Below are 26,690 nucleotides of genomic sequence, written 5' to 3' on the forward strand. Positions count from 1 at the left end.
TCTAATAAAAACGGGCACAGTGCTCGAGGGTGTCACTGTACGGCGACGGCGTCGATTGTCTAGCGCCGCAGGCGTCCCGGCACCCAAAGCGCCACGGGTGCTGTTGGGGCCCTGCCTGTAGCGCCTAGAGCAAATTTTTCTTTGTTGATGATGATATTGAGTTTCGAAGCTGGAAGGTGTATATACAAGGTGCTTATGGAATAATCTAAAATATAATTTCAGCATCCAGTTATTGACTTGATGCATTTTTCTTATTTATATAAAACAATTTAATGCATTTTCACTACTATGACATTATTCATGTGAATATTGAAACTATTAGTGCAAGTACAATAATTTTAACTGAAAAATGACAAAAAAAATCTTCAGTTCGTTTTTAATATGCTGTTATTAAATTGGTATATATGTACAAGGTTCTTCGCGACGAGCTGAATCGATATGCATTATGTGAAAGTACTGGGACTAGTGTTCTGAAAATTTGCTTGCATGGGTTTTCCGAAATGCTCGTTTCAGCTAAAATAATTTCAGTTTTCTGAAACTTCCGGAAGTGAACCCAAACTTCATTATTTTAAACGGAGTGCTATGGTTTCAATTAAATTTACGTGAGTCAAGTCTAATATTTTTGGGATTTGGGTAAATAACACTTACAGCTTCCAAAATCTGTAAAAACCTTGACAAAAATTTACATAGGGTGTTCAGAAAATGGTGCCGAATTTCGCTATCTAAAAACTTCGAAAATTTAATTTTTTCAAACGACAACCCCCATTTTTCTCTTTACCATTGGATTCTATGCTTTCAATTAAGGGAACTTAGTTAGTAAATTCATATATCTCAAATAACCGGTTGTTGTAGAAACTTGAAAAACTGAAATCTTCATGGTTTTTAATTTAATTTAAAAAGAAATAAACAAACAATGAAAACAGCTTGACGTTAAGCGTCGCAAGAGTGTTCATCATGTCCCGTTTGGGATTTATTAATGAAGAATATTTCAATTTACTGGTAATATACGGGAAATATGATAGGGTTATTAAACGAGCCTGCGATACTTTCCGTTTGCGATATCCGGATAGACCACTACTCACCCCTGATTCACTTACGCGATTCATTCATAATTGTAAAACTGTCAGTTTGTTGCATCGAACAGCAAAATGAAACCTGTCGAAGGCAATGAAACAATTCATTAACCGATGCGGAAAGAGATTTGGGAATATCAGAGATAAGTATTCACAGGATTCTTAATAAACACAAGTTCTATCTATATTCAATCTCGTTGGTACAAAATTTAAAGCCAGGTGTGTAATGTGTAAAATTCAGAATGGAATATTTAACCGGCATAACTCCCATTATTGGAGTGATACTAATTCTCACATTTTGCGTGAAAAACAGTTTCAAGGGTACTGGAATTTAAATTTTTTGCTGCGATAAAAAATGACAGTTTGCTGGTGGTACATTTTTCAGACGAAAATTTGAATGGTAATCTTACTATTTAAATTTGAGGGTGAATTTTGTTTTTTTCAGGTAACAGATATCTAGAAATATTAGAAAATTATTTACACCCACTAAATCTGAATTGGAATCAGCTTGTAAACAACTTTTTACAGACTTATTTTGAGGACCGATGGATAGCACACGATGGACCGCATCAATAGCCTCCCCGTTCACCGGATATCACCCCATTAGATTTTCTTTGGAGTCGTATAAAAGATATCGTGTATGCTTCGCCGCTAACTATAAAAGAAGGCTGCCAGAAAAGAGTTCGGAATGCATTTCGAACTCTTTCACCGCAAGAAATTCGAAACGACATTCAGCACGGGCTTTTAAGAAGAATCCATGAATGTTTGGAAGTTGGGGGTAACCATTTCGAACATTTACTTTAGTTTAATTTTTTATTTGGTTCTTCTCCACTTAGTAGTGTATTTAAATATTTTTTAATCGACTAAAGTATTTTAATTTTTGATACGTTAATTTTTATTATTCGTAGTTCGCCATCGGCAGGTGACAATTAAAAGACATGAAAATTTCAGTTTTTTGAATTTTCTATAAAAACCGTTTATTTGAGATATATGAATTTACAAACAAAGTCCCCTTAATTTAAAGCGTAGAGTCCAATGGTAAAGAGAAAAATGAGGGTTGCCTTTTGAAAAAATTAAATTTTCGAAGTTTTTAGATTTCCTGAATACCCTATAAAAATTTTTGTCAAAGTTTTCACAGATTTTGAAAGCTGTAAGTGTTATTTGTCCAAATCCCAAAAATATTAGACCTGACTAACTTACACTTAGAAATATAATGTTTTTAGTGGAGGGCTGCATTAGTCAAAAAATTTCGAAAATGTGAAATAATTAAAAAATGGTAGACTTTAGGCATACTATGCCTTTTATAAAGATATACTGAAATTTTTCCTGATTTCCAAAAATTTTATAAAAACAGCAAATTTTTATGCGCGCATCAGTGACAAATCTCAAAAAGCTTTACACAAATTTCAAGTTGCTGCCTCGATCCATTTCATTATAATAGATCTTAAACACAGTCAAGTTGTTCTTAAAAAATCTCAAATTGAGTTGTTATGAAAAAATATTAAAACCGATACAAACAGATTATTTACAGTGACTTGTGTCCATCATTTTCAAGAATTAGGGACGAAGATGACCCACGTGGGGAAGGTCCTAAGCCTCCAGAGAATATTAAATTAGTAGAAAGAATTATTCCGAGTGACCCTTAGGTTAGGTTAGGTTAGAGGTCAGATACATCTGGAATACACTGATGAGGCGTTGCTTGTAGTACATCGTATTTGACTGCAGTTGTTTTCAGTGAACCTTTACACTTGCTTCTTCTTTCCTAAACACACCTCTAATAAATAAACTCTTCAGTTTAACGTCCAATTCGGTAACGGTGTAAGTAGTTTATTTAAAAAGAAAAATTACAAAACATTAATATCGAAGAAGCAAGAATATTAATAGATATAATATATCGGCGCACTAATAGTATATTCACGATTTTACTGTTGAGTCTCTGGATGGTGAACATTAAATAAAATATTAGATAAGCATTGAACATCCCTTCATGTTTTTCACAACACCAGTTAAAAATTCCCAGAACTACATATCTGTAGAGTATGTCGAGTTTACCTAGTTAAGTGTATAATACGAGTTCTGGCTATTAAATAACAAGACTCATTACGAAAAATGGTTTTTTTATAAAAATTATCTTACATTCGAATCCTCCTCTCCAATATATCCCCCTCCCCTCGCCACACACCTTTCCATACGTTTTTTCCATTGATCGAAGCAGTGCTGGAAGTCTTCTTGGTGAGGGCCTTTAGCAGCTCTGCTGTTTTTTGCTTTACCGCTTCCATCGACTCAAATCGGGTCCCTTTCAAAGCAGATATTTTCCTAACCTTTCAAGGAAATCTGAGCAGACCCGTTGACGGAGGAACTTTTGGTCAGGAGTCACATTTTTTGGCACCAACTTTTACAGACTTTTATCATGTGTAATTTCTCGTGTAAAATTTTTCTAATCGTTTCTTTATCGGCGTTTACAGCCTCGGCAATCATCCGGATGCTCATTCCATGATTTTCACGCACAATTTGGTTGATTTTGGTCACTGTTTCCGCAGCTGAAACAGTCACAGGTCGATCTGGGCGCTGGTCATCTTCAGTGCTCTCTTGGCCGTCACTAAAGCACTTACACCACTCAAAAACAGGCGCACGAGATAGAGAATTCTCAACATTAGGCCTTTTGAAACAATTTATAGCACGCAGTCGGAATTTTTTTCAACTCACGTTCGCTCGATGCACGCATTCAGATTTTCAACCTATTGAAAGTTTTTTTTGTGTTTGTTCACACCCTTATTATATTTTGTGGAAGTATCGAAAACAAAAGTTCACATAATTCAATAGAATCCCATCCTCCCCAACAGCGATGAATTGTTAATAACAAGAATTAATCCCCCAGAGGTATATTGGTCCACGAAAGGGGTGGAAACGGGGATGAAGAGAAGTTGTGGCGAGCCCTAACACGCATCTTGTTCTGACACGGGACCAAAAAGTATAATGCTTTTACCTTACGGGCACTTCAAAAATTATATTAATTTCGTAGCTAATTTCAATTACCTACTCTTCTTAATTTGTCAGGAATGGTAATTTTGAATAATTAATTTTGAGAAGTTTTACACTCAAGGCGCTTTTGCAACATTTGCAAAACTCAATTACAATCAACGACGTAACATCGAATGGATCCAAGGAATCTATTTTAATTCGGGGTGAAATTTACAATAAACAAAATATTGGACTATAAGTTGCATTAGAAAATATCATTTTAACTATAATAATATAATAATAATAGTAATAGTGATAAGAAATAAAACATTCTCAACTCAAAACAGCGCTATGTATTGGGGTGGTTCGAAAAAACGTTTTTAAACGACGCCATCTGAAAGTTGTTCGTTCTATATTCATTTACATACCGAAAGTTACGTTTTGAGTGTTCCATGTAGTGAAAGTGACAGTTCCGTACTGCAAAACACTTTCGGGACACTATGGAGTAGAAAACTTGAACTACCTCAAATGTGACTCTGTTGACAGTTGACAATTTCACTTCGATGATTTTGCATAACCTTAAATTTTCAATTTTCTGAAATTACTTGTTTTTTCCGAAGTTTTGTCTAAATTAATGAATAACAATGAATGATGATGAAAAAGAAAACATTGCAAATATCATTAAGTACATTATATTGTTCAATAAATAAAATGTTTATAGTTCTCTACTATTTATTTTCGTTCCTCAGTGTAATTGAAAGAAAAAGTTTTGGTTCTTCGTCAGACTCGTCTAACAAAGTAGCACTGTCAGTCCTTGGCATACAAATAACTATTTCGGGATTTCGTAATTGCAGAAAAAATAAAAATTATCATCTTTAGTTCGTGTATGTAGCTTGAATTGCTGAAAATTTATTTCTAAAACTTTTTTTGCCCAATGGTAATGGAATAACATTCTGTAACATATTTTCTTCAAAATATTGATGTTTTAATTTTCTTAAGGTTGAAATTTTTGATATTTTCTGTCAGTTTTAAATTTTTCTTTATAATCTTGTAACTATACCGAATGTTTCAATTATTAATCATGTTAAAAAATTTAGATTACCAAATTTTTATTCCGCCGAGGCGTTGGAAATAAAACAATGCTTAGTATGGTATCAAAAAGAGTCGCAGCTCTTCGTCGTTCGTTCGAAAGAGCGCTCTTTTAGATGAACAATTCCAAAGAATCGATTTTCGATTCATTTGCCTTCCTCTGGTCCCTCTACGGGACTCGCACCTCGGCATTCAAAGTCCTACTCTCGAGTAGTTATATTTTGTGGATAAAAGGCTTAAGATTCTATGTCTTTGGGGAGGACTCGTCCTAATACGAATGACACCCCCTTTGTCAAGACCCTTGGCGTATATTCACCAAGAGAAAAGAGTTTGGGTTCAAATTGCAACAAGTGTATCGGATAATTGGCAGACAATCACGTTTATCACTCGGAACTAAGCCCCCCATATACAAAACCGTGTTAAACCCCCTATGGACTCTCGAACTTAGAGATCCTACAGAACTTTAAAAAAATACTGTTAAGGACCATAACAGCCACCCTACGGTACGTCCCTAACAGAATAATAGAAAGAGACAGAGAATATATTCTGTAATGAGGTTGTGGTGAAAAAAAAATACTTTCTTCTTATTCCTGCCAAGTAACGAACTATATTTTCTCTACGACAAAAAGTACGAATCCTAACACCAGTGCATACAATAATTCTCAACTAAATCAAAATCTATTATAGTTTCATAAGAAATTATTTATTATATTTCTTCCATAATAGTTCTCCAAGGAATACTAATAATGCCACACACATTCCAAACGAATAAATCATAAGTACACCAATTAAATGAGAGAAAGTTAGAATTCTTGTTTTATCGGGTGTAACTTTGATTTTAAATTTCTTATCTTTAAAATTGAATCCGAATTGTTTCAATCTTAACAAATACTTATTAAATTTCCTAATATAAGGTGAGTTTTTTTGAAAAACATACACATTAAAACCTGGAATTAAAGATTCTTTCAGTATATCATATCGAGTATCACCTTTTTTGAATTCATAATTATTAATAAAATATTCGGCAATGTCCCTTCGAATTACAAAAGCCAAATCGTCATAACGTGATGAATCAAATATTTCTATTTCGGTTTGAATAACAGGAAGCAACTTATCTTTCAATCCTAACGAATCCGGCACATATCCGTTTTTGAGAAAATAATCATTAATAGAAATTTTAAAGTTGCTTTCTCTCAATTCTTCTAAAGTTTTTATCGTTCCTTCTGTTCTACTCATCACCAACATACTCGTTAAAGAGCAATTAAATTGCGTATTTATAACTACCACACCAAATATCCATAAAATGATGAGATATTTGATTTTGTCGTTGATTTTGTTGAAGCCAGGTATCGGTGCGTTAACCAGGATCAAGGAACCGTTCAAAATATATTTCACAATATCCATTCGATTTTGTCGTGTTTGCCTCGCATACGTTAATAAAGATACAATTAACATCAATAAAATATCGATAATAATAACTTCTTTTGAGAATATTTTGAAAAATTGCTGATATAAAGGTCGTCCTTTCGGCTTAGGTACTAAAACTACTTCATCCTCGATACCATATGGATAAGATGAAGAGGAATTTTCCCAATAGAAACACTGAAAGAAAGAATAACACGTAAAATTATAATCAAGACACAGTTCAGGATTTAAAACCCGCTCAGATTTCTAATTCCGAACGTATTCTGAACTCGTCCAATGTAACCTCGGACGTGGGAATGGATTTTGTATGCATTTATCCTTTTTGTGATATTTATTACGAAATAACCTCTAACTTATGTGGTTTTCTACGGAATTGTGTTCAAAAAACGTGGTCGTTGACTTTATACTCACAAATATCAAAAATAAATTATAATTTTAGATATTCATAAATGGTTCATGTAAATATGTAAGTTCAGAACATATTCTGAACAAAGCATGCGCATTTGACACGTCCAGAAGATATTCAAAACACATTCGGGATGAGTCCAAATTATCTACCGCGAACAAAGCTAATAACTTCCATAAACTTCCGTACCGAAATTATTTTGAAAATTAAAACAAGCTTTTACCATACGAATACCATTTTGACATAGATGGTTGGTGGTCTAAAATGTAGTTCAATCATAAATGTGCCAATTTCAAAAATTTATATATCTCTGCTTTTTAGTTACGTCAAAATGAAATTCCAAATTGTGTGTTATTCTCAAAGAAATATTCAAATGCGTTACTTAAACAACACTTTGGCTACCAATTTACATCCGTCCTTTAAAAATATGAGTCACTCTATACATTTGTAGTATCCTACTATAGGTGGTGAAATTTTGAGTACCAAAGATGATTATATTGTTAGAAAATTTGTGTGAAATCACATTTAATTCACCCTTCCACTCACCTCAAATACCCTTACCATGAATAAATCAATTTTATTGTAATATAAGTATTTTCCAACATCTGATTCTGTAAGAGTTACATCTGTATTTAGGATGGTGGTAGAAGAATTTTGTTGTTTCGATATTAGATTCAAAATGGCAACATCTTCACCAGCCCAAACGTTATATTTATTTAAATAAGCATAGGGTGGTCGTTTGAAAAATAATACTCTTATCGGATATCCGTACATATTCTTTGTTTTATCTTCAAAAAGTTTTTGACAACGTTCTCCGAAATGTTTGATTCTCACAATTGAATTATCTTTGAAAGGGTTGTACGTATATACCTGTAACTTATTATGAACGAAAACTACGATGAACTTAGATATATGTTTCGACCAAATATGTGGCAGTAATCGATTTAAAAACTTTTTGTTAATTACCCTTTCGCATATAACAAAAGATATTTCCATGTCCACTTTATATAACACACTTTCCGCTATTTTAATACTCTCCTCGTATATTTGGTGATAATTTGCTACAAAAATAATCACTCTATGTATTTTGAATTTTTCGTATATGTTGATGTTATCGATGTATGGTAATATTGCGCATTTATTTTGAGAAATGTACCAACTAATGACAGGTCTAATATTCTCTCTGGTATCTAAATTCAAAAGACAAGTCGGCACAGTAACAGATTCACAACTTGCAATTTTTTCGAAAAATGCACGTAATTCAACGTCTACCAAATTTATTTTGGTAGAAATTTGTACAATTAAACAGAACAAAACAATATTTTGTAAGAACATGTCTACACCTAATGAATTACTACTAGGTCCTTATATTGAAAAATACTATTTATTAACCCATTAATGTTATTGGTTGTTTTCTATGGTAGTTGATTGATTGAATTACTTGTTAATTTTGAACAATAACAGAGCTAAACAATCAACTAATTCTACTTTTCATTTTTAAAATTGTTTCATTATGAGAATGCGTTAACTTTGTAAATAAAATAATTAATTGGATGTGAATCACAAACCACTCATTTTATATACTCCACACTTTACAGATCACCTATATTTGGATCCGTGTTTCTCAAAGTGGTCTAAGTGGACCACAAAGGGTCCACGGGGGTCCATAATCGTAAGCGGGGGTCCATGAAAATTTCTTTGGTTTCAATTGTGAAGAACTAAAATATTTACTTGACTTTTCCTATAAATATAGGCAGATAATACTTTAAGAAGAAGTACAACGGGTCCAATCCTGTTCTGAGTGATTTTTTTTAGAAAAAATTGATTCAATTCACAAACATTATTTCGGTGGCAACAGATAGAACTCTTGACTTATTCGGGCAATATCGGGAGTTTATAATCCATCTTAACAGAATTATACCAGAAGTAAGTGCGATCCAAAGTGTAATTAAAGCAGTTAACAAAATGATGAAGACTTCCAACGATTGGTGTTACATACCGAAGTACGTTGGAAATCCATTTGATAAAATGGAGGAACAACTCGTGCTTATAATGTAATAAAAAAAACATATTGTAAATATATTTTATTTTATTTTTATTTTTCATTTCATAATTAAAATACCGAGCTGCATCTTGTTGTCTAATCTTCATGACAATCACAATAACGAGTTGGTACATTGTAACAAAAGTCAAAATTTCATAGCGGGTATCAAAATCCCGAATTGGCTCACGCCCTTAATTTGACCAAAGATATTGAAATTAATATTGAAAAATATTAGTAGAATCATTAGAAAATTATGTGGCCGATGGATTTGCTTCCAGGCCATTTTCTTTCAGACTCGAATATTTGGTCTATTGTCGATCTCCATTTTTTGAGTTATTTGTTTTTTCCAATGTTTTTGCCAGAACTTTGTATTTTTCATCCAAAATTACTAATTCACGGCAGTTGTAGCATTCTTCCTCAACAAGAGCCATATTTTTTTAGTTAATGATTCTCCTTCATATTTAAAAATGTCTCTTGGAATATTGTTGTTGGTACCGTTATGACTAGATCTTCCTATTCATTCATTTCTCCCTCGAATTCATTTTCGTTTAGTCCTTCCTCATTTCCATTCAGTGAATATTTAACATACTGTGTGAATCCATTTATTTCCCCTTCTCTGTCTCCTAGTAGATATCCCTCTTTGCTTTTAAGAAACCAAGGAGCTTTCCGGCTTTATCCTTTACCTCCTTTTCGTTTTCTGTAAAAAATATTTCACTTCTTTAATTTTCGATAAATCCCTTCCAAAGTGAATTATGTATCTCGATCTTTCTGCATATCTGCTTAACTTCTTTTTTCGATTTATTTTATTCTTTTCTATTTTATTTCAATACTTTTCGCCTTATTTTATTATTTTGTTCCAGAGCTCACATTTTTCATCGAACCACTTAGTACTACCTTTAGAATCAATCATTAAAATTTCTATCTGGGACCTCCATTCATTCTACTCTGGGTCTCGTATTTAGTTCTCTCTATATATTTTTTTTAATTTTATATTATCTTGTTTAATTCTAGGCAGTTTATCGTCTCCAGTACTGTAATTACTAGAAATTGGTCGCTATTCCTTAACATCGAATATTTGTTACCTTTTTATTCGTTTCTTTTATATCAGGACATCATCAATTTCGTTATTTGCTATACCATGAGATGGTAATAACATTGTGGAAATTCATATGGTCAAATACTCTGATTGTGTTTAGGAGTTTCTTTTAGTCGGGGACCTATTGAAAATAGTCTTAAAGCTCCAATGTTATCACAATTATTACTATATTTGGAGACTGCCGAAAGTATGAGACCTCAAAAGATGGAGGTAACATATTATGTTCAAGTATATGTATGCATTTGTTATGGTTCTGAGAGCTTTTGATGAAACTAGTCTATTTGTGATTAACGTGTGTTGGCCAAAACAATACTATGAGGGCATTACCCCTCATTACTTTTACATATCCTTCTTCTTCTTGTATGTTATTTAATACTTGTTCAAGTTCTTCATATAACTATGCCTGAATATAAATATGAGCTGCGTAGGAAGAGTTTCAAGATCTGCGCAATTTCTTCCCAGCTGGCGCAATTTATTCTTGGTTATTGAATCAAATACAGGAGAGTCAACTAAAGGGAAAAACGATAAACCAGGAAATAATCTGGAAAACATGGACGATATGACATGGAATTTGAATAATTTAGAATAATAGCCAATTCATTTCATTTTAATATAAAATAAAATTTTTATCATATAACTTATAAACCTACTAATAAATAAAAGTTATTAACTATTTCCGATCTTGAAATCACAAACTAAAGAAAAGTGATCCGAAGGATAAGCCAAACTAGGTACCCTATTTTCCCCAATTTCCTCTCCAGTTGGAAAATCTAGCACCGCTTCCAGTTCAAGTTTATTTGTACTATAAAATACGTAATCTATAGTGTGACAAACTTCTCCTTCTCCCCTTATTTTCCAAGTTGTATACGAAGGTTCTCTTTCGGCGGAATTTAAGTTAGGATCGGTATCACAGTCAGCGTAAGCACTACCAAGATTCAAGGAATTTTCTAAAACTGTTGTATAGATAGGTTCGTTGGGTTCGGCATTAAAATCTCCGCACAGGATTAATGGAAGGTCTCCGCAGTTAGATTGAACAAATTGTAGAAGATCTTTTCCCTGTTCGTTCCGAAGCGTCGATAGTAAAGCACCTTTCTTCGCTTTCAAATGGGTTGTCGTAACGCAAATTTCCTGTCCAGTTTCTTTAATTTTTAGAACAGATAATAACGCCACCTGAAAAGAAGATCAATCATATTATTATATAAAAATACTTTGATCGGGCTTGTGTACGCTCAAGTTAAATAAGGACTTAAAAAAATTTTTTTCAAGTAACGACTTTTATCTCAAAGTTTATCATGGAAGTTCTACTCATTAACATCAAAAAGTTATAAAATAAAATCTACCTGATTGCTATGTACTTTCCAAATTTCAAGAATTTTCGTTTCCACTTTCATTAAATCGAATTTATCTTTTCTATAAAAAATTGCACAGCCGTCGGGGCCGTTATTTCCATCGATATATATACAAGGAGAATCAGGCTTCGGGAAGAACAATCCAGTGTAACCTTGGGTCTCTAAGATATGGCTCAAAAAATTGAAATGATCCACTTCCTACACAAAAAAAATATTAATTTAATTAAGGTACAATCAATCGTTAGTTTCTGTTCAAATTATAGTGGCCAACACTGAGAAGGGCAAGCTTGACCCAACTCCTGATCCAACAATGAAAACACAAAAATTTTGGAAAAAAATATATTTAGTTTTCAACGTAATCTCCTATTAGCTTCAAGCTGGAGTTTCTGGAGCCGTTGATAATATTCATATTGAACACACTACCACTACACCAACTCTCACAATTAGACTGTCAGACGCGCGTTTCAATAACCAAGTTATCGTCTTCAGATACTGAAAATAAATAATTTAATTGTAAGTGTAGTGGTAGTGTAAACAGTGTGTGCAGTATCGTTTTAGCTCCATATACTTGTCCCAGTGATGTTCAACAAGTTTGATAACCCAAAAAACCAACGTCATGATCTTGCCTGTAGATGGAACGGTCTTTGCCTCCTTTGGAGCCGATTCTTCTTTCCAATTTATTGTTTTGATTTTTCTTTTGTGTTGGTTATGAAGTGATGAATTGTGGTTATGAAACGGCGCAAAATTTGCCCTTATTTCTATGAAACACTAGATAGAAACACCTTCAAGACGCTGTTTTTGTTCCATTGTGAGTAAACGCGGCACCCATCTTGCGCACAGCTTTCCAATATCCAAATTTGCAAATAATACGCGAGGTACCGCACTTTTAAAAATGTCTGCTAGTTCCTGTACCTTCAGTTGACGATCATCCAGTACCACTTTGTGGATTTCTGGACTTTCTGCCACTCAAAGATGCAGATTGGGAGATTGGAACTTAAAATATTGAGAGCTACTAAGCGACTCATTCATACCATTTACTACATTTATTTGCCAATAGTCATGAAATGGACTTCATAATTCATCTATACCTACCTGTAAACAAATTATATCTGGGCAATATTCGACTAGCTCTTCGATTATCAAATATCTTCTTGAATTCCATTCCAAAGCTTCATCGGGGCATTTGGAAAAGTTGTCGTTCATTTGACCCAAAGCTGAAAAAAAAAAACATGGTTTATGTTGAAAAGTACATATCCGTTTATTATCTCCTGAATTGACGCAGGGTTTTGCTGAAGATTGCACGGATAAAGAACGGAATGGAAGATCGCGATTTTCCAGAAGATGTCGTTGAACGCTTTACATGACGCAATTTAAAGGATATTAACATAAATGTTGGGTTATAGCAGGGTGAGTGCTCGTTGGAACCCCGGCTGATGACTGACTAACACAGGAAGGAGAAGTTGTTGGACTCTATTGTTACAAGAGATGAAACATGAGTGTTTCATTACACACACTCTGGTTCATCGCCACTAAAGAAACTGATACAAGCGCAGTGGGCGACTGATAATCCAGAATCGCCGGAAATGACGACTGACGGAGATAGCCATACTTCTTCACGACCATGCCCCATCCCACGTCGCTTGTTAAACACAGGAGATTTAAAAAAAAAAAGGTGGAGTATTATGCCATATCTTCCGTACAGCACGGACTCACCAAGCTAAATTAAAATTGTAAATGTTTAACAACGCAACAGCTTCTAATCAGCTTCAATATCTAGAGTTGTCCTTCTTTGGAGTACGGTTCACCCATTTGGAGATAGGCTCCCAAACATACCCTAAGATGCTCGACTCAATACAGAGGAGAGCAATTCGAATTAAAGGCGATGCAGAGTTTACTTGAAACTTGGACAGCTTAGAGCATAGAAGAAAAGTCGTTGGCCTGACTTTTCTCTTCCAAGCATAGTCCCGCCTAGAGCATTTTTTGCAAGACCTAGCTCATGCACACCGAGTTCGCCTGCAGACGTCCAGTATGTCAATTTATCGGACATAAAACACCTAAAAATAATAGCGGAAAAACAAAGTACGATAAATAGAAATGAAACAATAATGAGAAAAATGAAGAAAAAACAGTGTGGACACGTTTACAAAATGGGAATTAACAGACTTACAAGAAAAGAGACTGAGGCAAAAAGCAATATAGAGAAATATAAATGAACTAAAAAGAACTGGAAATATAGGGTGGAAGACAAAAGATAAAAATAGAGTAGAGGAAAATAAATAACATCTATAACATCTATAACATCTATAACATCTATAACATCTATAACATCTATAACATCTATAACATCTATAACATCTATAACATCTATAACATCTATAACATCTATAACATCTATAACATCTATAACATCTATAACATCTATAACATCTATAACATCTATAACATCTATAACATCTATAACATCTATAACATCTATAACATCTATAACATCTATAACATCTATAACATCTATAACATCTATAACATCTATAACATCTATAACATCTATAACATCTATAACATCTATAACATCTATAACATCTATAATATCTGTAACATCTATAACATCTATAACATCTATAACATCTATAACATCTATAACATCTATAACATCTATAACATCTATAACATCTATAACATCTATAACATCTATAACATCTATAACATCTATAACATCTATAACATCTATAACATCTATAACATCTATAACATCTATAACATCTATAACATCTATAACATCTATAACATCTATAACATCTATAATATCTGTAACATCTATAACATCTATAACATCTATAACATCTATAACATCTATAATATCTGTAACATCTATAACATCTATAACATCTATAACATCTATAACATCTATAACATCTATAACATCTATAACATCTATAACATCTATAACATCTATAACATCTATAACATCTATAACATCTATAACATCTATAACATCTATAACATCTATAACATCTATAACATCTATAACATCTATAACATCTATAACATCTATAACATCTATAACATCTATAACATCTATAACATCTATAACATCTATAACATCTATAACATCTATAACATCTATAACATCTATAACATCTATAACATCTATAACATCTATAATATCTGTAACATCTATAACATCTATAACATCTATAACATTTATAAAAGGCCGTTCAAAAAACTTATTACGCTATGTAAATTTAATAGAAGATCCATTTTCGCAAAAAAGTTAATCTAAACTTTAATTTGAGTGTTGTAGAACCGACAAAATTGTTGAGATAGTTAAATTTTCGCTTTTGCATTTTAGATAAATTGTTATAAAAGAATTTTTCTAAGCAATTTATTTTAGGTTTATATAACAAGTAACGAAAACAATAATTTATTGAAATACAACTGTGATTGTAATGTTTCTTGCAAAACACTCACCTTGAGATAGAATGTTCCATTGTAAGACTCTAATATTATGTGGACCTGAAGTATATTCACTGCATGCTGTAATGATAAAAAAATTTATTGTTATTTGTATAACTGAATTAAATGATTGTTTAAATATTTTTCTTCGTCCGTCACCTAACAAAATATGAATGTATACAGTATCTAAATTCGTTTTGCCTCTGAACTTTGAATGCGCTTTAACTTATTTTACGAGACCAGCGCAGTATTAAGCAAATATTTTATGAACGGTTCGGTTACTGCAAAATGTCAACCAGATGGGTGCTGAAACTTCTAAATTTTGGGCAGAAATTCACACGCTGAGAAGTTTGCAGGCATCTCTTGTAGCGGTATGAAAAGGAAGGAGAAAATATATTGCACCAAATATTCAACACAGACGAGATTTGGGTAAAACAACAATATATCTCGGAGAGTAAACGCGAGTCTATATAGCTAAGGAAGAAAGACGAAGGCGAGCCAGTTAAAGCGAAGGTTACACTGTCAGCGGGAAACTGGAAACGCGCAGTATTATAGTAACCTCCTAAAGAACTCGGCGGAACCTATCTACTGATCAAAACGATGGAATATCCCAATTCCACTGCAAGATTGGGAATTGGGTTGGAAAAGAATGAAACACCCTCCTTACAGTCCCGATTTGTCGCCATGCGACTATTATTTATTTGATCCATCGAAAGAGGCACTTGGCGGACTGCGATTCTAAAGCAATGCAGAATCTTTCGTACGCTAATGGTTACGTGACAAGCAGAGAGATTTTCACGGAAAAGGCATTCGCAAGATTCCGGAAATGTAGCAAAAGTGTGTAGAGTGTGACGGTTATAGCAAAATTCCGGTTTATATTCGAACCATCCTCGTATTTTGGTTAATGTTTTGGGTGTGTACGTGTCAATACTAGACTCGAATCATAAGACTTGAATCTTGAAGTCGAATAGAGGTGTCAAAAGAAATGCTCAGCGTAGCTGAGCTTCCTACAAGAAAACACGTTGAAGTCGATCGAAAATCAAGGTGATACATCATGAATTTGTTCCAATATGGTCAATAAGTACTACTTGGACGTTTTGCGGCATCTACATGAAACAATTGGTCGTAAATGATCGGATTTGCAGGGAGACAACACATGGATTTTTCCCCACTATGATGGTCCACAACATTTTTCCATGATTGTGTTTGATTTTTCGGAAACGACAAACAAGAAACGAGTGTCATCGCTCAGCCACCGTATTCGATTTGGCTTCTTGCGATTTTTTCTTCTATTAAAAACGCAAAAATCTACTTCGGAAAACACGCCATCGAAAGTAAATGTACTGAAGATCATCCCAGCCGAGGCTTACAACAACCACTGTATGGAAAATTGAACTAAGCGTTGGTATGCTCGAAAGGAGCCTATTTTGAAAGCGATAATAAATACACGTAATAATTTTGTTACTTTGGCATTTCGGATCAAGTTTCATCACATAATTAATCGATCTAATTATTTACCTCTGGATACCGCATTTAACTTCTTAACTTTGACCCCACAATTTGTATCAGACGAATTTCTAGCTTTCCGGAACGCTCTCTTCACCATAGGATGTATTTTAGGTTGCCGTTGGCAATGTTGAATCAGCTCTGATCTACTAATATTTTTGGGAAGATTAACATCGTCATCGAGAATGTCTGCATTTAGGACCCTCGGTGCTGAAGTGAAGCTGCCCATTCTGTAAAAAATATTGCATCAATCAACGGATTGTGGTAAAATTACAGAAAATATCGAAAAGTCTGACCAACTTTTTCCAGAAATCTCTAGGACACAGTTCGATGGTTACCAAATAAATAGATTTACCCACTATTTCTTTCATAGTTTCCATTACATTAAATTATAATTTTAGTATTGATTATAGAAAAACTTGTCTAATCGGGCGGAAACTATCTTTGTCGATAGAATACAAATAGCAATAACATGGTACCAGTCTTAACGTTAAGGGTAAATATGTAGAAATATGAAACGGCCTTTCAATTACATACACATACATATCTTATATATATAAAAGAAAGTCGTGTTAGTTACTCCACTCAAGAACGGCTGAACCGATTTAGCTGAAAATTGGCAGGGAGGTAGTTTAGAGCCAGGAGAAGGACATAGGATACTTTTTATCCCGTTCGACAGCATTCTCGTGTGACTTGACATGAGATTTATCCCGTTCGACAGCATTCCCGTGTGACTTGACATGAAACGTCAGTCACTATAAAACGTGGTATAACAAAAAAGAATCAGACTTGGAATAACAAAACGCAAATGACAGCTATGTAATTGACGTATAATGACAGATATGTAATGACGTATGGATGACAATTTGATATTTGCAAGAAATCAATAATAAAACTATTTCTATTAAATAAATAATTAACAATTATAATGTAATGATAGTGCCATTGCCCATTCGTAAAAAGTGAAGTGAGAGATGTTTTGGAGGAGCAATGATTTTACTGTCTGGCGATTTCCGCCAAATACTGCCAGTAATTCCAAGATCTACGGCTCTCGACGAAATAAACGCTTGCCTCAAATCGTCAAATCTATGGCGCTATGTGAAGAAACTGCAACTGACAACAAACATGAGAGTTACATTGCTTAATGATACCTCTGCTGAAGATTTCTCGGAGCAATTGTTGACTATCAGTAATGGTCAAGTACCTGTCGATGAATCGAGCGGATTAATATCATTTCCAAATAATTTCTGTAATTTTGTCTCATCAAAAGACGAATTTATCAACAATGTATTTCCAGAAATTATTTCTAACTACAAAAATAATGAATGGTTGAGTGAGCGAGCAATTTTAGCGGCTAAGAATAAAGATGTAGATGACCTAAACCACATAATTCAAAATAAGATCATTGGAACAATGCATTCATTCAAATCTATTGACTGCGTCACAAATGAAGATGAAGCCACCAACTATCCAATTGAATTTTTAAACTCTTTGGACGTGCCTGGCTTACCACCGCTCAATTTACGCCTAAAGGTTGGCTCCGTAGTAATTTACGCTACGATAATGATAGGAAAATTCAAAGGTGAAGAAATTCTCATTCCGAGGATACCGATGATCCCAACCGATATGCCGTTTGAATTTAAAAGACTTCAATTTCCGATACGTCTTGCATTTGCCATGACCATCAACAAATTGGCCAATTCTTAAAAGTTTGTGGTTTAAATCTAGAACATTCATGTTTTTCCCATGGTCAATTATACGTGGCATGTTCACGGGTCGGAAGACCATCTGCGTTGTTTGTTTTTGCGCCTGATAATAAAACAAAAAATGTCGTGTATCACAAGGTACTTAAATGAAGAGGAACCTATGTACTAAAATACAGAAATAATTATGAATGATTAATGTAGGTATTTAATTTTTTTTTTATTTTTTCCAATTAAAAAAAACTGCTTATTTATTGCCATTAAGGCGGAACAAAGTTCGCCGGGTCAGCTAGTATATATATATAAAAGGCTATACATCCTATTTAGAATTTGCAGTCGCTCAAATTGAGCTCTTTTGATCCTGTATTTTTGTGGGTTGTCAGCCCACATTTTATCACTACTTAATTATGCTTTTGAAGCATCGACTATTCTTTTCCATTTCTTTCTTTCTGTCCTGTATCTGTTTGTTCGACGTACTCCTAGACTTTGCATATCTTGTACAACAATTTGATTCTGTAATTTTTCTTGTACCCTACCGTTCTCCCATTCACTAGATCCTCATTTTCTAATTTATTCTTAATGTTCATAAGTATTAATATAGTCATTATTTCCAACTTTCACTGGTCCATGGATTCTCTCATATATTCTTAGTTGTTCTTTATCCATACTTGTTAGTCTCGGAGTTTCAGCGACGTATGTAACTACTGGTTTTATTGCAATCTTGTAGACTCTTAATTTGATTGCTCGGCTTATTCTCTTGCTCTGCATTATGTTTTGATACAAATATGTCGTGATCTGAATGTTCAGAAACTCACCTGTTCGGAAACTGTTAAGTTAATTAGCTCGTAGTCATATGATACGATCCTTTCTACCTTGAGAGACATCGGAAAGACCCTGACAGAATAATGATTGATTTTATATTAAAATCGCACATGCTTGGCTTAATTTTTATTTGTACTATAAGAATAATGCTATTGAATAATTTGCATCCCCCAAAAAAGCTAATAAACAAAACGTAATGTCGGAAAACTCATACTTCTAAGGAAAGCTTTGGAATATATCAAGCAGTAAATACCTTTATTCTAATTTTCCATTTGCAGCCCTTTAAAAACGAAAAAAAAAAATGATTTTGTGCGGATCAGATGCTTCAATGATTGATTAAATTTAAACAAAAATAATACATAATTCTGTTTGTTCCCATATGTACTACCCATAAATTATCCTTAACTAATTTGCACCCTTCCTAAAAAATTATAATCCTTACAGATAAAAATTGTAATGAAAAAATGGCTATTTTATTCTTTATATAATCACTTCAATCTGTGATGAAATTGTAAATAAATAATTAATTAAATACCTAGTTTTAGCAGTCTCATTGAAAACTCAAGAAGAAATGAAGTATCGGGTCTTAATTTGTCTTTAAATGGCTTAGTTACTCAGGTTTGCGATTTTATACTTTTTTTCATTTCAGTATTAAAATTTAGTGAAAAATACGCGTCAATAACAATCATTAAACGTCTAGAATCTATTATACAACTAGATAAATATCAGGGAAGAATTAACGCAAAAAAAAGTAATAAAAATCGAAAGTTCTTGTAGATCACGTTCTGTATGAGAATACGCAATCAACTGATAAGTGATCTAGCTCAATCCGGGTTTGGTCGTTGAAAAGTTTCGGGGCCATTGCATACACACTATTTTTCGTGCAACCGTTAAAATTATTAAATTAGATAATTGTAAATAAATATATTATTGCTCTAAAATCAACAGCAGCTCAATTTATTTAACAATGTCACCGTGTGTTATGGAAATGATATTTTTCAATTTATATAAAATAAACTCGTGGCCATAAATAACGCACCACCCTTTATTTCAATATCAAAACCTAAAATGTTAATCTTTTGGTTTTTCTTATACATTACAAAATGTATTTTAAATGTTTTCTTATCGGCAAATAACTGTTTTTATACTAGCTTCGAGCACTTAAAATTACTTGAGTTATTTTTAAATTTCCCGCAAAATTAGCATGAATATGAGCCTTAGATCAAATCTTTGATTATAGAAATCTTTTTTCTTAATACGAACGAACTTTGTCGTCAAATTTTTATACAGAGTGGCAGATCTATCGAATATATAATCTTTTGTCCATCCTAAGATAATTCAGTATCGATAATATAATTTGAAGCATCAGAAATATTTTGATTAAGACCGAGTGTCGAAACGTCAATATAATATACTTTTAAACGAAATTTCAATTGATAGAGACCTTAAATCGAGATAATTTATCAACAAAACCATAAAAAAGAGGTCAAAGAAGTAAGAAATTGAGGAAATTAAATCTTATATTGATTACTTCGTTATCAATAAATTCAAATTTTTTCGAGGTTTAGGCTCATAGAATTGGCAATATAACTTTCCGAGATTTTCATACTCATCAATGTAGGCCATTGCATCTTCTAGAAAATTAGGTTTTTTTAAATGCATATTACTGTTAATGATGCCTGAACATCTTGCTATAAAAGTGTTCATTAGAGTTTTCACACAGTCATTTATTTAAAATTTTTAATCAATTTCACTTAAGCTAAAATCATTTTTATAAAATTCTTTGTATCGGTTTTTTCTGATTCAAATTTAAATACGACAACACGAACTAACAATGCAGTAAAATTGAATTCCAAGAAATATTCGAGTCGCATAGACATAAACAATTCAAAGTACATTTAAAGAAAATATTACATATTAACATCAACAATTTTCTAGAAAAATGATGAAATCATCTTTTTTTTTCTCAAGGAATTGACGTGAATATGTAATAAATAATTTATGAAAAATATTATCTCGTCCGTTTGTTTCTTAGTCAAAATAATCTTTGACGTTTTATACTGGTAGATCAAAGGTCAGTACAGTTGTTTTTCCAAACAGTAAGAAAAAAAGTAAATATTTCCAGCAAATTAGTATAACAAATAAACTGAAATAACCAACTGAATAACATAATCTAACAATATTCTCTGCAGTGAAGGGCATAGTTTGAGGTCATAGCTATAAATTAATCAGCTAAAGCCTCGCAAACATGATGACATCGTTTAAGTTGATATTGACATAATCCCTTATTAATCGCTAGACGGCTCCTTTCCTGTAAAACCAAGAGAAAATATCCCCTGCTTGTACGGCATATTAAGATCTCTCAGAACATGATCTTGCTTTCTTCGACAACTCCCTCTTCGCCATTACGTGAAACCTGTTCAAACCAATTCACCAGCCAAATGGCTAACGATAAGGAATAATACAGTCGCAGCTATTTCTGCATTTACTTTAATACAAAAAAATCCATCACACTCGACAAAAAGCTGTTTGATTCGTTGACCCACTTTTCGTATATCCCTCACGCGATGGTATGCGGACAGGTACACAATGAAGCGATACCACATCAAATTAAACCCCTCGTAAAAACTGCACAATCACAATCCTAGCCTTGCAGAGGAAGATATTTCCTATATCAGAATAATTCCAGAAATTAACCAACTCCCTTATGAAATTTATCCTAATTACTAAATAAAATCATCCGGATGAGGCTCTTTCTCTGTCTCTTTGTCTGTCTCTTTGAATGTCTCTTTGTCTGTCTCTTTGTCTGTCTCTTTTTCTGTCTCTTTCTCTGTCTCTTTCTCTGTCTCTTTCTCGGTCTCTTTCTCTGTCTCTTTCTCTATCTCTGTCTCTTTCTCTGTCTCTTTCTCTGTCTCTTTCTCTGTCTCTTTCTCTGTCTCTTTCTCTGTCTCTTTCTCTGTCTCTTTCTCTGTCTCTTTCTCTGTCTCTTTCTCTGTCTCTTTCTCTGTCTCTTTCTCTGTCTCTTTCTCTGTCTCTTTCTCTGTCTCTTTCTCTATTTCTCTCTTCTTTCACTCTCTTTCTCTCTCTTGAATACGAGAGCGCTTTGACATGACTTATTCATTAATCTGAGCTGGCTTTCCTCCGTCATATATTTGAGGTTAGATCAGAACTTAATAGGAAGAAGTGAAATCAGGCAATAAATCATTCCATTGGATGTAGCAGTTTCAGCATAATAATAAACTTTTGTTGGTTTCTTTTTACGTAAAAAATGATTTTATTTAAAACACGAAACTCTTTTTTTCCTCCATATTTATAGAATGTGTTGAACAATTTCTTTACATGAAGATTAAGACCAATAATTATATGTGGGTGGGGCGGGCAGTGGGAGTTTCCCTCCCATGGAGAAAAACTCTCATTCGAACATTTGTCAGATTGTAATTTACCTCATATTTTGAAGGAAAAACTAGGTCAGCTGACCATGACATGGTGGATTATACGTCAGCTGGATGCTTCAATGTGAAAAAACTTTATAATTTCAATGATTTTCTCTCACCCCCACTACTCCAACACTCACAATAACACTAACTGACGCGCGTTTCGATAACCAAGTTATCGTCTTCAGAGACCTTTGGTCTTCAGTTATTATCTCCAGAGACTTTCAGTCTTCAGTTATCGACTTCAGATAACAAACTGTTTCTACTACCACTACACTCACAACGACACTGTCTGACGCGCGATTCGATAACTAATTTATCGTCTTCAGAGACTTTCAGTCTTCAGTTATCGTCTTCAGAGAACAAACTGTTTCTACTACCACTACACTCACAATGACATTGTCTGACGCGCGATTCAATAACCAAATTATCGTCTTCAGAGATTGAAGATAAACTAAAACCTAATGACTTGACTTACCTGTTTTATACAAAATTTGCCGACCAATAAACCTTCTCCCGCAAAAATTAATTCCAGCGGGAAAACCTCCTTGACGGGAATCTTCACATTTACTCTTTGACTGCTAACTATCTCGTACATTGTAAGGTGTACTGAATCTTATCAGCTGACGAATTTCCACTGAGATACAACAAGCTGACTTTAATTTTCATTCATAGCAGCATATGAACAATGACCAGGCAAATTTTCAGTTGAGATGAAATCCACCACCATGTTATTGTCACCTGACTTTGTTTTTCCTTCAAAATATTAGGTAAACAAATTTTCAAATAGGTGCGAGGCTGCTGCCTGCCCCACCCACGGAGTTGCAGCTGCCGGTCGCGATAATTCATAGTATAAGTTTCTACTGAATTTTACGAAGTTTCGCCTCGAATAATTGACCAAATTGACCAAATTTGTACCTGGCTCCTAGACTATATCGTAATTCACATATTTCTCTAGCTACCTGTATTTAAATTTAAAAACTTTGTTCTAGTAGGGGTCAGGTTATATAATATATTCAAACACACTTTTATTGGAAGTTTATAAAAATGTGATTAGAGAATTTTCAACATTATTGGCTTCCTGACTATAAACTCGGAGAGAATGAATCATCCGATCAATCTATTTCTAGCCGTAGAATGGACTTCGAATACAACCTTTTGATAGTGAACAGTAACGTTTGTATTTTTTATAAACACGTGTTGCAAAACGCCAATGAAATTATTATTTTAAATATTACAAAAACTAAACATTTTATTACATCATTTAATGTCCCACTATTCTATCAATCCATTATATCTTAACAAATAATCTACAAGCTTTCTCCCATAAAATTACTGTGACGTATCATTGCATATTTTTGAATACGGGGGTTGTCTGGTAAGTTTCCGACAACGATCTGAAGATTTCTGTACTCATAATATACATTTCCCAGGCCACATTTAAGCAAAATGAGTAGGATATTTTTAACTTTGGATGAAATATAGCTCCACCACTACATTCCTGGAACGAACGTACAGGCAAGATTGCAGAAGTAAAAACGGTTTTTTTTTTCCTGATCGAAAAAGTGACTACCGTTTTTTTTTTTGGAAATTCACGGAACTGTGTTCATCAACTATCTTCAAAAGATAAATCATTCGAAAGGAATAAAGCGCTTCAAGACAACTTCGGTGATCACCATGGCTAAAATTCAGGAATTGCACTTTTTCCTGTTTTAGCCTTCACTTGCAGGGGACAGATTTTTATCAATCGAGGATGTTACCGCCTTAAAAGAAGATTATGTTGAAAAATGAAAAAAAATCAATCGTCGTACATTGCCTTTTCAGATAGTTCCCGAATTGCTTGCGATCGCCGAAAATTATTCATCTATACTATTTTTCGCTTTTAAACGGATTCATTTGAAAGTTAAGAGAAACTTCTTTTCAACTCTACCATCCATATGGCACTAACTAAATTATTTTATAAAGCCTTATAGGATGACAATAACTATACATTACTTATATATTTTTTCATCTTTTTATTTCTTAAATCTTTTCATATATTTTTCTTGATAAATCGTCGGGATTGACGTTTTACGTTTTGACCTATTTTACGAGGGATGTCAAATTAATTACCTGACCTACGGTTTCCCAACTGTTGTTTTAAATTAACTAATAAATTTGGATAAAAAGTCTCACAGGGCATGACAGTGAAATTTTTAATAATAAATACCCCACGTCGCCGTCTACAGGTATCAAAAATGGGAAAAAGTTTCGTGAAACTGGACATTGAAAAAAAGAGTTAATACTTTCCCATCAATGCGATTATAGTCATAGTCTCCTAACCTAACTTAACCTAACCTAACCTAACCTAACCTAACCTAACCTAAACTAACCTAACCTACCCTAACCTAATCTAACCATTTTTAAATTAAAAGGCTTTTTGTGGAAAATTTGAAATACGTAATTTTTCAATTGTTTTGAACCTAATACCAAAAATGCATTCATTCTTCAATTCAGTTCATCAATTTCAGTTAAATAGTTGATATAATATTGCACACTCATTTTGGAAAATCTTAGATGTTTCTGATAGTTTTTCGTTTTGTCTTGATGATAATAATTATTCAAAAGTTCGTATGTTTGTCCATCTCTAGGACTCACTTCGGCAGATCAAATTTTCTTGTGCACTCGTCGAACAATCTTTCGGATTGACACAGGTACTGAAAAAAATATTGAAAACCCAGGTAGAAATGTTCAACTTGAAAACTTAGAAAGTTCAGTTGGTTCAGAAGTTAAATATAGATGATCCTGTAGTTCATAATCAAAACAGTTTTTTCTGATAAAGCGACTTTTCATTTAAACGGAACGGTTAACAAACAGAACTGTAGATATTGGAGCAGAGAAAATCTTCACTTGATGTGTGAGGCTCACATTCAATATTCGAAAAAAGTGAACGTTTATGCTGGTATCATTACCAATAAAATTATTGTCCTTAATTTTTTGAGAGCACAGTTAACGATGAGGTTTACACTAACTTCTTAGTACCTACATTACAAAGATTTTTTCCTGATGATAATCATCCAAATGAGATAGATCGATCTATTTACTACCAACTAGACGGAGCTCCACCTTCAGTTTGGAATTATTTAAAACAAGTTTATTCCATTAGGTTGTTTGGAAGACGTGGTTCAATCGAATGGCCGGCTATATCCCCCGATTTGACTCCTCTCGATTGATTCTTATGGGGTAATTTAAAATCTGAAGTAAATTTGAAAAGACTAGAGAATATTGCTGATTTAAAAATCAGGATAACGGAAGAAATTAACAAATTAACCCCTGAGGTCATACAAAATGTACGAGAATTCCTAAATAGCCTCGGTTATTGTCAAAAAGTGAATGGTGGTCATTTTGATCATTCCATTTAATTAAATAATTATAAAGTACATCTAAAAATACATTCTAAATATTATACGACATCATTTGTTTTGTGATAGAGATATTATCAAAATTTTCAATCTTAAAAATTAATTTTCTCAGTTATGAATACTCCAAATTTAAAAAACTCTATATTGTTAAACAGAGGACTAAAATCCCTTTCCACACTACCCCCTTTCTTATTTAAAAGTTTCGCATCCTAATCATTGTTAGAGCTTTTTAACATTTTTGGGTTTGGTTAGATTTTTTAGGCAGACTGAGTTCACATGTACAAAAATTGCATCCTAAATTTCTCTGGTAGAATTTACCACATCAAAATGTAACTTATTAGGTTAAGGCTATAACTCTTTTTTGATGAAAAAGGCTGTTTTACAGAATATTAAGACTGCTAATATTAGTTAAGTAGAACCGAAGTTATGGATTTTTTGATTATAAGAAAATATAGAAAAAATATAGAAAATATAGAAAATCTGATGTATGTTCAAGAGTCATTTTCATTCGAACATCTATATTTGAAGATAATTAAAAATAATAAAAACGAAGCGAAATATTTGTGCCCGTAATATCGTCTACAATATTGTATAAAATTTATTTTTCTAAAACAAAAAAATCACGCACCGAATTATACATTATCAAAATATATAGTTTGCACTTTGATTCTACAACCAGTTTTACAAATAATAAAAATATTCATATGATATGAAACTTACTTCAATTTCACACGTATAATCCATTTTTTGACCGCATCCACACAAACGTTATCTGTATCATAATTATAATCTTCAACGTTGTCAGCGTTTTTTCCATAAGGAAACCCGTTGATCATTATCAATTACAATTTAGAATCACACTAAGTTTTATTACAAAACTATTCATATCAATATTGCTTTAATGCAAGGCAAGATCAATGTGGAATCT

General features: G+C 33.1%; 2 protein-coding genes across 8 annotated transcripts in view; both read right to left on the reverse strand.

Annotated features, from left to right (window-relative positions):
• Window positions 1-5,822: 5,822 nt before the first annotated feature.
• LOC130449845 (uncharacterized) lies at window positions 5,823-8,289 on the reverse strand. The gene is made up of 2 exons (XM_056787885.1): window positions 7,501-8,289; window positions 5,823-6,725 (listed from the first exon to the last, which is right to left on the reverse strand). The coding sequence occupies exons 1-2, from the start codon at window positions 8,287-8,289 to the stop codon at window positions 5,823-5,825; spliced, it is 1,692 nt and encodes a 563-aa protein (XP_056643863.1).
• Window positions 8,290-9,790: 1,501 nt separating this feature from the next.
• The window catches only part of LOC130449607 (nocturnin), a 36,846-nt gene continuing 19,946 nt past the window's right edge, over window positions 9,791-26,690 (reverse strand). For 5 of the 7 annotated variants that reach the window (XM_056787544.1, XM_056787545.1, XM_056787542.1 and 2 more), the window contains 5 exons: window positions 16,415-16,632; window positions 14,912-14,977; window positions 12,536-12,657; window positions 11,435-11,641; window positions 9,792-11,264 (listed from right to left, as the gene is read on the reverse strand). In XM_056787544.1, coding sequence (XP_056643522.1) covers window positions 10,761-11,264; window positions 11,435-11,641; window positions 12,536-12,657; window positions 14,912-14,977; window positions 16,415-16,632 — 1,117 coding nt within the window. In that variant the 3' untranslated portion in view covers window positions 9,792-10,760. Of the gene's footprint in view, window positions 11,265-11,434; window positions 11,642-12,535; window positions 12,658-14,911; window positions 14,978-16,414; window positions 16,633-26,482; window positions 26,684-26,690 lie in introns of those variants that run through there. The other 2 variants (XM_056787541.1, XM_056787540.1) reach the window with 2 other exon arrangements.

Source organism: Diorhabda sublineata, chromosome 10, assembly GCF_026230105.1.
Source record: "Diorhabda sublineata isolate icDioSubl1.1 chromosome 10, icDioSubl1.1, whole genome shotgun sequence".
Taxonomy (NCBI): Eukaryota; Metazoa; Arthropoda; class Insecta; order Coleoptera; family Chrysomelidae; genus Diorhabda; species Diorhabda sublineata.

Coding starts and splice junctions, on each gene's coding strand:
- LOC130449845 (XM_056787885.1), bottom strand. CDS start 8,289: ATGTTCTTACAAAATATTGTTTTGTTCTGTTTAATTGTACAAATTTCT. Junction 6,726..7,500: donor TCATGGTAAGGGTATTTGAG/GTGAGTGGAAGG, acceptor TCTTTCTTTCAG/TGTTTCTATTGGGAAAATTC.